We start from the raw sequence: 13,722 nt of genomic DNA, 5'->3' as shown, positions 1-13,722 counted from the left end.
TATTCCATCACCCTTTCCCAGGTCATCTGTTAGGATTTCATATTGAATAATTGAAGGATACTACATTTAGTTCTAATTTAGAATTAGCCAGTGTTTGCCAAGCCATGTCTCAGGACAGCTGAATTAGAGAATGTGACAGTCTCTTTTATGCATTATTACTATACTGTATTCATGCTATTTAAAGATGCCAGACAGAGGTGAAACCCACAGCTGACAAACACATGCAGTGCACAAAGAAACGGGAAGTATGATACCAGTTCTCACAGAGACATTAGTAAATCAAATCCCTCTTCCCTCTAGAAAATAAAATGCAAATCCCTACTTGGAGAAAAGTGGTTTTTTTAAAAAGCAACACTCTATCTCAATTCAAATATGGACTAACTCAGTACATCACACTGTCCTGTTTTTCACAAAAGAATATATCATTGGATGTTCTTCAAATAACTGGTGTGGAAAATTTGACCTTTATTTCAAAATAAGGCTTTAAACTAATATTCCCTGGTTAGGTTTTTGGAGGAGGGAAGGTTGAAAGGCTCTTCTTGCATATGATACACAGAAAAAAATTGATTTAGCCATTTTGAACTAATGTTCAGAAGAATTTCTTTCCCTCCACAGATAAAGAGAAGGAGTTTGAGCAAATAAATTAATTAAAATTAGCTTTTGTAATTGCCCCCTCATGTGTTTGTTTTAGGAATGATTTTTGCCTACAGTCTTTTAAAATATATTACTTCCTTGTTTATGCTATTCTTATATAAGGAAGATAATCTTTTTCTGACAAACCCAGGTTATGAATGACTTTGAGAATGTCTTAATGCAAATTAGTACATTTGCAGTGTTTCCTAAACTACGGGGACTTTACTGATAAATCTACTGAAAGAAGGTGTAACATAGAAAGGAAAATTTTTTTAGCTATAATTTTATTGGATGCCTATGGAGACACTGTGTGCCAGCATGAAAGCTATTTTACTTCTCCTGAGCAGGGGAAAACATGATTTCTTACATGGTAATCACAAGGTGGCTGCTAGAGACAACTGACAAGAATAACTTGTAGGAAAGAGTTCTGAAGCCAGCTACAAAGCAAAAATGTAATCATGAGTTAGAGTGCTAGAAGCCTTGTTGTCTTCCCATCTGCCCTTCTGGTGGGTCCAGATACAGGAAATCTTGAAATCTTTGCTTCCATCAACCCAATTGCTCAAATTCCAGAAAGAATACTGTTCAGGAAAGAGCATAATGTTGTCAGAGCAGTGAGGTATAAGAAAGGAGCAAAATACCAAGCTAAACTTGCTTTCCTCACTTTCTTTGGGGCACTGTTTGACTGATGGAGGAAAGAGAGAGCAGTTGAGTTTTAAGTTTCCTCAATCTTAAAGCTTCCTTAGGGTTCCTTTAAGCTGTGTGCTCCTGCACACATCCATTAGCAGAGATGCTTGTCATTTGGAGCCCTGCTGGTGCCATGGCAGGGAGCCCACTTGGCTCGTGGGTCGCTGTAGGAGGCTGTGTGTCTCTGGGCACCAGAGTTTGTGTGAGCAGTCAGTAAGAGCAATCAATATGGGTGTTGGCCTGCTGCCAGTTCCACCATTCATCCATCACTGAGGTGAGCAGTTCAGTGGGATGAGCTGCTTGGCTGTGTTCAGGGAAGCTCATCCTGGCTGTATCCAGGAGCCCCTGGCACTCACAGATCTCCCTTTCACCCTGCAGCTCCCAGTAAAGCACCCAGTAAAATGTCCTGACCAGGCAAGGAGGCTGGTGGTGGCTGGGGCACAAGTCTTGTGAGGAGTGGCTGAGGGACCTGGGGTGTTCAGCCTGGAGAAAAGGGGCTGAGGGGAGACCTTATCACTCTCTATAACTCTCCAAAAGGAGGCTGTAGCCAGGTGGGGGTTGGTCTCTTCTCCTACCTAGCAAGAGATTGGATAAAAGGAAGTCTCAAGTTGCACCAGGGGAAGTTTGCGTTGGATATTAGGAAAAATTTCTTCACTGCAAGTGTGGTCAGGCATTGGAACAGGGAAGTGGTTGAGTCAGCTGGAAATGTTCTAAAAACAGGTGGATGTGGATGTTGCACTTAGGCACATGGTTTAGTGGTGGACATGGCAGTGCTGGATTGACACTTGACTTGATTGGACTTGATTTTAGAGGTCCTTTCCAGCCTCAGTGTTCCTGTGGTTCTATTTCCTCTCTGAACCAGGCTGAGAATGTTGTGGCACCAAGCAGAGAGCAACAGCTCCCTCAGTGAAGGATGTAGCCTTCCCTACTGCCGTGCATGGTGCTCAGCAGACTGTTAAAAAGCAGCAAAATAGATATTGTGAATACAAGTATTAGGCAAATGCTGCATTTTAATAGAATTATTAATCAACGGATGTGGAATTTTTTTTGATGATGAAGTTACTAAAGTTGACTGCGTGAAAGTTAAAAAGTGTCACAAAAGATGTTTTCAAGGTTAGATAGCTAACAAGAACTGCTTCAAGGAACAGGGAACTTCTTAGAAGCAAGTATGTTTTAAAAGAGGATCATTAAACTTCTGAGGTTTTGAGTTCACAGCAAAAGCCTTTATCATTGTGCTGCTGCAGATAATTTCGTTTTGTTTGATGTGCTTTTGTTACCTTTTAGTCTTAATTGCAAGTTCCCAAAGCTCTCAAAAGCTTCATTTTTCTAAGATTAGGTATGAAATAGATTTATTTAGTTTTTTTTTAATAAACATACCAAGGTATTCAGTGTCATTTTCTTTCACACAAGCCATTTTTTATCATCTTTTAATTTGTTCTATCTGCTTTTTCTTTAATATCATTAGTATTTTGATGTGGTAATGCAAGGCACAAAGTCAGTATCAAAGTCAGTTCCTGAAGAGTCATTCAGAATCTTTGGGACTTTCTGTGTTTTCAAATATATTCATTTAAAAGGTTATACTTAATTTTTTTAAATTGTGAGGTTTGTCTTCTGTGAAAAGTTGAGGCATGCCTGTTGCAATTTCTCAGTTGTTTATGTTTATAAAAATAAGTTAATGTGGACTTCCAAGCACAAATTAACAAAGCGAAGATGATGAGTAAAACAAAAAAAAAATCAGATCATTTCAACCAACAAAAAACCATTTCCTTCATCTCAGCAAGATTTCTTTTTCTAAAGCTTGTAAAATGACGGGCAAAAATTCTACTAGAATTTAATTTTCACATCTCCAGCACCTTGTCCTGAAGGAGTCTTCCACATACAGAGTTTGCTCTCATGCTTTCCCAAGCCCCAGAATCCGAAGCGAGGTGGGGATCACCTGCTGCTGCAGGACTGTGCTGGTTTGACCTCTGCTATGGGTGCAATTTGACACTTTTGATTCACTTTCAGCAATCTTCTTTGGAATTACAGGGAGGACTTGGGAGTGCAGTTTAGATTTTCTTATCCAAAAAACCACATTGAACCCCACATATGAGTTCATTAACCCTGTTCTTCCTCCATTTTAAAGGATTGCAAAGGTTGTTCTCATTCATAAAAGCTTGCTGTGTAATGGTCACTTGCAAATTGCTTTGGGTTAGAAAATTTAACTTTTATCTCAACTTGATCAAATTGCAATCAATAATAAATGATGTTAGAGCACACAACAATTGCCTATATTCGACTCATTGTAATTAGAACCAGTTAGAGTATCATCAATTGCTAAAACCTGTTTTCTCAGGTTGCAACTGATGTGTACCTGGGCAAAGATGGAAGATTATGCATCAAGTTCAATTTATTTTTCCAAAGATAATTCTCATTAGTCAAAACACCTATGATAGAAATTATCATAAAAAGTTTCATCCCTACAGCCCCATGTTGCATGCTGTTAAAATCCCAATGAGGTGTTGAAAGAATAATGCCACCTCTTGTTTTGCTGTTTCCTGTAGCAGCAGAACTAAATAGATGAGTTATTTCTCTGTCCAGCCCTCATAGTGACAGGTTGGCAAAGGAGTTATAGGGCTGGGTGCTTTGAGTCATTCCATTCAGAAGAGCTCCTGCTGCTGACTTTTCTGAGCGGCTTCTGTAGAATGGTTCCTTCATCAGGAAAACCTCAGGAGAGAACCTGTGTGCAATGGCACTGTAAGACACTTCTACTAACAAAAGTTCTGTTGAAAAAAAAACTAGTTTAAGACAACCTGTGATCTAGTCTGAGTTCTGCTCCTCCTGACCTCCATCTGTCAGCACAGAAAAGTGTTTTGGGAGCTGGGGTGCCATCTGGGAATTCTCTCTGAATGTTTTCAATGTATTCTTCTTCATTGCACTTAATAAGTAACTTTTTATGGAAAGATGCAGCTCTGCTGTTGTACACAAATAAGAAAATAGAGAGAGACATTACCCCTATTCATTCTTACTGTAATACAGTCAATTTGATGCAGGCATAAATAAGCAAAATCTTATTCTCTTGAATAGAATGAAAGTAAACTGAACTGCAAAGTTGATTTTAAACGTGATGATTTCATTACCTGCAAGATGATGATTTCATTACCTGCTGTTGCATATTTAAAGAAAGGTGTCATCATTGGCAGAAAATTCTACAGAAAAAGGAATTATTCCTTTGTAGATCACAGTGGAATCCAGACATTGCAGTGCATGAAGGAAAAGTTGTCTCAGAACAGGAGCTGACATCACTCTTGCAACCTCTTCTTACCCAGAACTCCAGAAATCTCGTCTTGTTCCTGCAAGATAGGGTATGTAAACCATTTTTTTTTCTCACCAATACTGAGCACAAGTCTATACCTAAATGAGATGCCATGGCTCCTTCTCACCAACCTACTCTCTTTGTTTTTCAGCTTAGCATAGATGACTTCACATACTTCAGTGAATCCTATGGCAACAAGAATCCGTTTCAAAATGTTCAGGCAAGCATTTATCTCATTTATTTCTTTATGTGCAGTATTTAAAAAGAAAAAGAAAGATGTAAGAAAGATGCATAGAGAAAATAATTTGGAAAAGGGCACTGAGTTGCAGAAGTTTTCCTGTGTAAACTATCGAGATTATTCCAGTATAAGCAGATTTGTTAAAGGAAGTAAACTGGGTTTGCAGATACATGCTTTGTAGCTATTATATTTTTAAAGATTGAGTTTTCACAATTCATCCTAACTGACAAAATTGCTCTTAAATATGCTGCAATATTCTATTGTAAAAACCAATATAAAATTCCAGACCAACACCCCAAAATTCTGTTTTGAAGCCATAAGAAGAAAAGAACTTACAGGAACCAAGATTTTTTTTCTTATTTTCAGAATTTAATACCTATTATCTTTTTACAGAAATTGAAGCTCATTCTGGGAGTTAACTCTTTTATATTTGTATTAACTTAATATGTCACTAGATGCTATATTGCCTTAATCTTCATGGAAAAAATAATGCTAACTAATTAACTTGAAATAAACTCTCGGCACAGAATTTCAGATGGAATCATTCTGAGTCAGTCAACAGCTTCAAGTTTTGTCCTCACTGAGAAGTTGTATAGGTTTTGTGCAGAGCATCTATGGTTGTACTTACATGACAGTTTATTGAAATGTAATTAGACAAAATGTTCACTTGTGGAAGTCATAAAGACATTCCTGGAGGCAGTGCAGGATGAACAGAGCTATTAGTAATGTAAATGGTATCAGAGCACACAAGGAAATGTAAATTCCCAAGCACCACACAGCAAGCACTATATGTAATTAAATACATAAATATTCACATAATACCTATCTCTACATCTTAGAACCTCACGTCTTCCTTGTACAAGTGGAACTGGAGATATTAATCTCTGTGTCATATAACAGCATTTTAACACTGCTGCTGGAAGAGAAACAATTCTTCAGAGTATCTGCATGGGTTTTCTGAGGAATGAATGGGAGTGATAATCATCTGTACTGGGAGGATCAGTGGCTGTGCCTGCAGGCAGCTGTGCTGGTTCTTCTCTGTTATGTCTTACCTTCTCAGGGTTTAACATCTCTGGAAGACTGTGTCCAGACCAATTTTTTGTTGCTGCCTGACTGCAAAACGGGTTAAATTTTAGCTCTTTGACGTGCATTGCAATGCATGACATTGCAAGTTCCTAATAATGGGGTGGTCTTACTGAAGTAGGCCCTCCACGTTTAAGAGGCATATCAAAGTACCTAAAACATTCTTCTTCACCTTGTAATTAGGACTCCCTCAGCCCTGTAGATGGAGATTAAAGGCTTTAAAGTCTAGAGATAAGGCAAGAGACTGATGGGTTTAGAAATCAGGTGGTATGCAAGGGGATTGGGACCTAGTGAGGCTGGGAAGGAGGTCCTCAGCTAAACAAAAGGTCATGTTTAAGTAAATCCTTGTCTGTATCTGGCAGGTCAAACACTTATACCCAAGTATTTAACAATCTGAATAAATGTCAGCAACTGTTTTTCTTCTGCCTTTGCCTCTGTTCCCTCTCTGTCTTGGAGCTGAGGAATTTTTTCTGTACTATGGCTTCTTTAAAACAGGGAAGTTTATTTTTACAAATTGCTCACCTTAACTCCAGCACTTCCTGCATTTGTTCTCTTGGATTTGGCAATCTTAATGCTTTTCCAGTGTAGTTTGATGGAGGTGAGGTGAGTGAGTTTATAAACCTCATTTTCTTTCACGTGAGTGGAAGCAAATGAGATGTATAAACTGCATACTTTCCTTTTCACCTGGGTGCCCACAGAGAGAGTTTTGTCAAAATCTCTTGCATAAGGTTTAGTTCTCAGGGCCAGAAAAGGAACTTTATAGTCATCCATATTGGGCATAACAGAATCTACAAAAATTTGCTGGGTTGCTATCATATTACTTGAACTCCACTTGAGATACTTTGGGTAAGAAATCAATTCTTTATCATGCTGTGAAAATTGCAATAATACTCACACAACACTGGACAAAATGAAGGTCGGGTCTGAATATTCTCCCTGGGGAAATTAGCATCTTTGATGTTGCATAATCAGAAGTTTTTTACCTACACAGTCTATATTATACAAGTGATCAGTGAAGCTGTAATAAATGTTCCATTGCTCTCAAGCATCCTCCTTTATGAACCTCAGAAATGCAAACTTATTCATAAACCTAAGCTGGAGATTTCATTTAGAATGTATAAGAGCATGTAACAGCATGTGTTCTACAAGAAGAAAGTGTTATTTGAAAAGAGTTATAAACTTGTAAACCCCAGAAACATTTGCAGATATTTGATTTGTTCAGCTGCATTAGCAGCTGCTCTGAGATTTTGGTATCAATGGGTTTGCATGCAATAAAACAATCTTATTCCAGTTCATACAAATGGAATCTTATAGGTAGATGATTTATCTTGAACTTTCAAACAACTTCTAAATTAAATAATAAAATACGGAGATTAGCATTTGGGGAACTTCCTTTTCAAGAACCTACCCTACAGACTATTTTTCTTTAATATTAGCTTTGGCTTTCCCTAGACAGTGCTCAGCTCTTTAGAACTGCAGTGTATATTAACACACTCCAATTAGTGGCCAGCTGTGCATCTACATAATTATAACTGCGTAAGTCATTGCCACTTGTAGTGTGATAACTCCATCCTATCCTCACTCAGTGGTCATGGTCTGAGCACTACTATTTATTCATGTGTGACACACGGGTTCTAACAAAATTTTGACTGTCTTTATTTTTTTTCTTCTAGTTTTATTATATTATTTATTTTTTGACAAGGGAACCTGCACAGAACCACATAATAATCAAGATAAAAGTTCATCATAGATTTATTCAGTGACATGATGATGTTTTGTTCTCTAGTCTTTTCTAAAATGCTATTAATATTTGATTTTTTTTCCATCCTGATCACTATCAGCCTCTGAATTACCATTTTCAAAGAGCTGCTGTAACTCTCAAGATTTCATTACTGAAGGGTAACTCAGTTCTGAGTCTAACACCTATTATTGTGTATGTAAAATTAGGTTTGTTTTTCTGTCATCCTGTACTGTGCTAAAATCAATTTACATTGAATCTTATCAGTTGCTCAGTTGACCAAGAGGCTGTGCCAGAAGCTGCTTCTGTAGTTCATCAGTCAGTCACTGCCTTTACTAACCTGGAAAAGTCATCATAATGAACAAGTTTCATTAGCTCAATATTTATATTTTTATCAGATAGTTTAGGAACATATGGAACAGAACAGACTCTAGTGCAGTAACAGATATTTTTTTTATGCCCCTTGCTTGCTAAATCTTTTCTATTCTTTAGCTACCTTCTTGTAGAGACTGCCTCTCTCTCCAAAGCAGCTCAGTTTCTTAGTTGCCCTTGCTTCAAGACTGCCAAATGCCTTGTGTGGGTCCAAGCAGACTGTACCATCTAGAGCTTCCTAGATGCCCATTAACTCCTTCAGATATCCTCAGCAGAACTGTTAGGCAAAACTTTTATGGGAAGGCCACATCAATCTTTTCCGCAGTACAGTCCTTTGTTATTGTTATAGTCTGTATTTTATTCTTTGGAATGCTTCCTCCCATTCTTGGACTTCAGGTTTTCTTCTTGACAGTCCCTTGGATCTGTCTGTAATCCTCAGAAAAAAAAAATTAATTGGTGTCATGTTTCCCACTATACAGTACAGCATTGGGGTTTTCAACAATACTTCCTGTAGCTGCAACACACTTCATCACATAAAGTACATCAGATCAATTGTCATTAAAATTATAATTTACCAATTTATGCATACATTTGAAGGGCATGGCTACAGTGTAAAAGTTTGTAGGTTAGATAATAATTGGAAAGTTAAAATCGAACCTTCCCCTTCTCCTTCTTTTCCCCTTCCTCTCTCTCCTTGTCTCTCTTCTTTTTCTAGCTACTATGTGGTTTTCTTCAACAGAATGCAAAATCAATTGTTTCTCAATATCCTCTTCATTCGCCACTCCCTTTTGGAGTTTTCATGTTTTGAACAAGCATGGCAGCTGAAATCCTAAAATGTGCAAAGCAACATATGGGTATTGTAAGGAAAAGTGCACGATTGCCAAATGGCAAGAAGGACAAAGAGGCATGGGATCAGATTGCCTACCTGAGGCTGCTGAGCTGGTATCCAGCTGTGTCTCCCCTTCAGATGAAAAGCAGCTGAATACCAGTGGCTGGAAGCTGAGTCAGATGGCAGTGGCTCTACTGGTTAGGAGTAGAGCACAATTAAGATGTTACTCAGTAATGATACATTTTATATCTTATTCTACATTAAATGAGTAATCTGTTTAATGTCCTTGGATGAAATGGCTCTTGCCATTCTGGCTCCTGCTATAGGACAGGGGATTAAAAAATTGAAAATAAAAAAAAACCTTGAATTTCTCAGAATTTGAGGTCTAAATGCAAATCTGTAAACAAATCAAAATGAAATGTTTCATAATTTTTTTCCAGGAGGTGCTAAAAGCACTACTCAAATACCAAACACTCACAAACAGACTCAAACACTACACAAGATCAGTGCTTTCTGCTCTATTTTAATTTCTGCAGTTACTTTGCTCTTAGTCTGGTAAATCAGACAATTCCACATAATCCTTATGAGCATCTGTAGAAATATGATAGTACCTATAGCCTTTGCCTAGGAAGGAAGATGTGAGCAATTAGAAAGAATTAGAGAGCAGGTCAGAAAAGCAGTCAAAGAACAGACAAAAAGGAGCAAATGAATAGTAGGAGAAAAGTCTTAGGAACACCACAACACTTGCATGGGAGGGAGAGACAGAGTCTGTAACAGCTTGAAGTTCTCAGTGTTGGATTAAGTGAAAGACTTAATCTGGACTTAAATGTAGAAAACATAAAAGCAAAGTTAACAAGCTGTAAAGTAGGACTCAATGAAAATATATCTTCTAGTTTTCATATTTGTATTGGGTTTCTGTGACAAGACTTTGGTAGTGGGTGGGCTGCAGGATGGCTCTTTTGAGAAGCTGCCAGAAGCTTCCCCCATGTCCAAAAGTGTCAATGCTCCAAGAGGGACCCACCACTGGCCAGGGCCCAGCCCATCAGAGACAGTGGCAGCATATTTAAAAAGGTGAAGAAGTTACTGCACAGAAGCAGTTGTGTTTTGAGAAGAGAGTGAGAATTTATGAGAAACTAGCCCCAAGGTCAGCACAGGAGGGGTGGGAGGAGGCAGCAGAGCAGGCTGAGATTCACCTGCAGCCCGTGGTGTGACAGCTGTGCCTCTGTAGCCCAGGGAGATACAGGGGAGCAGAGATCCACCTGCAACCCAGTGCCAGGAGAGCTGGGGGCCTGAAGGAAGCTGTGACCCCGTGGGAAGGCTCCTGGCAGGATCTGTGGAGAGAGGAGCCCGGGCTGGAGCAGTCTGTTCCTGATGGACTGCACCCCATGGGAGGGAGCAGTTCATGAAGAACTGCAGCCTGTGGGAAGGACTCTCCTTGGAGAAGTCCCTGGAGGACTGATTCCCATGGGAGGGACCCCATGTGGGAGCAAGGGAAGAGTATGAGGAGTCCTTCCCCCAAGCAGGAAGAGGCGTAGAGACAACGTGTGATGAACTGACCACAGACCCCATTCTCTGTCCCCTTCTCCACTGCAGGGCAGGAGGTAGAGAGTCATGGGTAATGTTGTGCCTGGAAGAAGAGAGGGGTGGGTAGAAGGTGTTTTTTGTTTTATTTCTATTATCATACTCTGACTTGATTGTTAATAAGTTTAATTAATTTTCCCAAGTCAAGACTGTTTCTCCTCTGTAATTAGTTAGTGAATTCCCCCTGGCCCCTGAGCCTTTTATTTTCTCTCCTTCATATAGTTGAAGAGGGAAATGATAGAGCAGCTTTGGTTGGTACCTGCATCAGGCCAGGGTCAACCCACCACAACATTAAATATAGGCTACATTAATGTTGATAATTTTCAAATCTTTGCCTTGCATTTTGTTTCCCCAAATATTTTGGGTTAATTTTATTATCAAGAAAAATCTAGGAAAGATGTTTTTTTGACTATGAAGTTTCCAAATTTAAAGAATGAGAATGTTTTTCAATTAACTTTATTCAAGTATCTGTATCAGGAACTCAGCTATCAGATTTGTAAATAAAGTGGATGATACCCTGATGCTTTATCTGAACCAACTCAGCCTGAGCTTTGTAATTGGTACTTTGAGTAAAAAGGTGGAAAGTATGACAGGAATTTTGTTTGTGTGTGTCTGGAGGCTCTGTAGATCCTGAAATCTGCAGCTTTTTAAGATTAATAATTAGAAATTAGACATTTTTCTGTACCATGTGCTGTACCACCAGGATGTACACAAATGCAGGATGTTTTTTATGCAAAGTATGACTTAACTGAATGGAGCTGCTGGAACTGGAGGTGTCTGACACTGATCTTGCTCACATCCAAGGGCATTTAGTTAGAGTCATCTGAGCTTTGCCTCTGGCAGTGCTCATAACAATCACACTCTTAGCTTGAGAACTTCTACATCATCTAGCTCTCCTCTTCCATACATGTGGAAAAGACAGAAAAAAATTGGTGTTACTGAGTGCTTTAGGCTTGCTGCAAGAAAGCTCAGGAGCAGCCTGCAAGCCACCATCAGAATTCACATGCTGTTTACTGTGGATGTCCCTCACCTTGAATGTTAAATTAAGGATACATTATAAAAAAGGTTCTGTTAATTAAGGAACTGAATATTAAGCAGGTAACTAAACATCTGGTAAATTTTTTTACAGGAAATTCTTCAGTCTTCTCCTTCATCTTTAGTTTTGCCAGCTGTTGACTGCAAGGCTACCAAGCATCTCCTGAATATTCTTCAAGAATCAGGAGACTGGAAGTTAACAAATGTAACCAATCTCAATGTCTCTCAGCTGGAACTGAATGCATCTAACCCAAACTTACTGGTGGTTCAGCTACCACCACTTGCCAGGTAGGGGCTTATCACAAACAGAGCTGACCCACATGTGTGCGTAATTTTTGGAGCTTTTGAAAATGTCAGGTATTCAGGAAACTAAAAAAAACAGAATGCAAGCTTGTAGGGCTATCAAAGTTGTTTCTCTTACAAGGATAAATTCAGTGTTTCTGAAAGTCCCCTGATGAGCTTACCAGGTGTAATAGATGAATTATGTTGAGAGAGGCAGTCAGGCATTCCTATTTTGTCTGCCTCATTATATGAGAACAAAGGGGCAGCTAATAAAACTAAATGGCAACACACTTTTCAGCAGAAAGGCTCAATTATTTTACTTGACACATGATTTACCTGCAGAATTAATTGCTAGAGGCATTCCAGGGGTCAAAAATACTGGCAGGGTAAATAAGCAAGCAAATAAACATACAGAAAAACCTGAAGCAAATAAACAGCCTTCTTTTCCATTGCTATGGAAGGAAGGGGAGGGTTATAATTCTTCATGTTTCCAGCTCCATGAGGGCCGTGATCTAACAGAGAAAGGGAGAGACTGTTCCTTCAGGTGAATGTATATTTAGAAAACATAAGGCATGATTGCTGAGCTCATTCTGCTTACTCTTCTTCCCCCAAATGTTACTTGGGCATTTGTACATGTTGGTGTGAGGTGCAGATATCGACTTCTAAACAAATGCAATTATAGCTGTCACATCACTACTCGGAAAGAGGCATGATAACAATTTTAAAGAGCTCCTGAACAAATGCTAAACAAGGGACCAACACCAAATGAAAAAAAAGCTTCTCAGAGGCTGACCAAAATACTGTCAGTAGTATGGCTTCTCTGCTGCCTAGGAAATCTGAGGGGTTTAAGAATCAGCTGAAGTTGTGGTCCTACATTTTTAATGGCTTTGCAGAAGAAAAGGGTCATTAGGAGGAGATGAAAGAAAAACAGAGGGACTGACAGTAATCCTTTTATCAGTCAATATCTTCATACATTTCTGATTCACATCATTCTTGCCTAGGAAAGATTTTTAATTATTTCTCTTCTCTCTTTTTCTCTAGTGATTTAAAAGAGATTTCCACCCTGGAAGCAATTGCTGAAAATGGTAAGTAATAGTACCTAGACATAACTAACATTTCATCATTTGTGGTTTCACCTGAGCAGGTAGTATTCTCTAGTTCCCAGGCTTTGCTTTGCTATACCATTTAAAGGCTTTTATCCCCCTTCCCTTCTACAGGATTTATAAGCTCTGGCTATCTTAGTTTTAATCAGGCACTAAGTGTCCGTGACATGAAATGTGAGCTTAATAAATTCACATCTGCATCAGGCACGGGCCTTTGCTCACTCTCTGAGCAAACCCTGCATGTCTGTGCAGCTTGAGCTGCCTCCTTCAGCCTCACCTTGCACACTGGCAGCTGGAGGTGCCAGGCTCATCTGGCAGTTCCAAGGCCTTGGTCTCAGCAAAGGGTGTCTGCATGAATAGGAAATGTTTTTCTAATCTTTATAAAACAGTACTGATGGCCTTCTTTGCCTTTGATATCAGTCTTTTATTGGTTTTGCAGTGTATTAAACGCTACTTGTTAAACTTCAATGTCTATAAAAAAGGTTTCTTGCCTAGCATGTGGTTGAAAAAGAGGTGCCATACATGAAAATGGTGCTGAGAGGCATCTCATTGCAGAGCTTTCACTTACTACTCTAAATTAGAAATCAAATTATAAAACCTGCAAATCACTGAAGTGGTAGTTCTGGAGGTTTACAGTGTAGTGGGCTGATAATTAAACAGTGTTCTTAGTGGCTATGACTGTTTCTGCTCAGAACTGGGGTTGTAAAATCAGCAGCAGATTTGAAAATCAGGGGAAAATACCTTAGTTGTGTATGCTTTTCTGTTTGTTTTTGTTCTAGTCCAAAATGAGTGGGTTTTATACTAAAACAAGCAGTTGGGCTTTCATCTCTGAATTGCAGAGGAGGTATT

At 39.0% G+C, this 13,722-nt stretch overlaps 1 protein-coding gene across 1 annotated transcript in view; it reads left to right on the top strand.

Annotated features, from left to right (window-relative positions):
* ATP6AP1 (ATPase H+ transporting accessory protein 1) overlaps positions 1-13,722 on the top strand; it is a 50,099-nt gene that overhangs the window by 1,780 nt on the left and 34,597 nt on the right. Inside the window, exons 2-5 of the mRNA XM_063155374.1 lie at positions 4,535-4,661; positions 4,764-4,832; positions 11,583-11,776; positions 12,812-12,855. Of these exons, the coding sequence (XP_063011444.1) occupies positions 4,535-4,661; positions 4,764-4,832; positions 11,583-11,776; positions 12,812-12,855 (434 nt within the window). The remainder of the gene's footprint in view (positions 1-4,534; positions 4,662-4,763; positions 4,833-11,582; positions 11,777-12,811; positions 12,856-13,722) is intronic.

The sequence above is a fragment of the Melospiza melodia genome, chromosome 4 (genome assembly GCF_035770615.1).
Source record: "Melospiza melodia melodia isolate bMelMel2 chromosome 4, bMelMel2.pri, whole genome shotgun sequence".
NCBI lineage: Eukaryota > Metazoa > Chordata > Aves > Passeriformes > Passerellidae > Melospiza > Melospiza melodia.
This window is presented reverse-complemented; position numbering and strand designations above follow the sequence as displayed.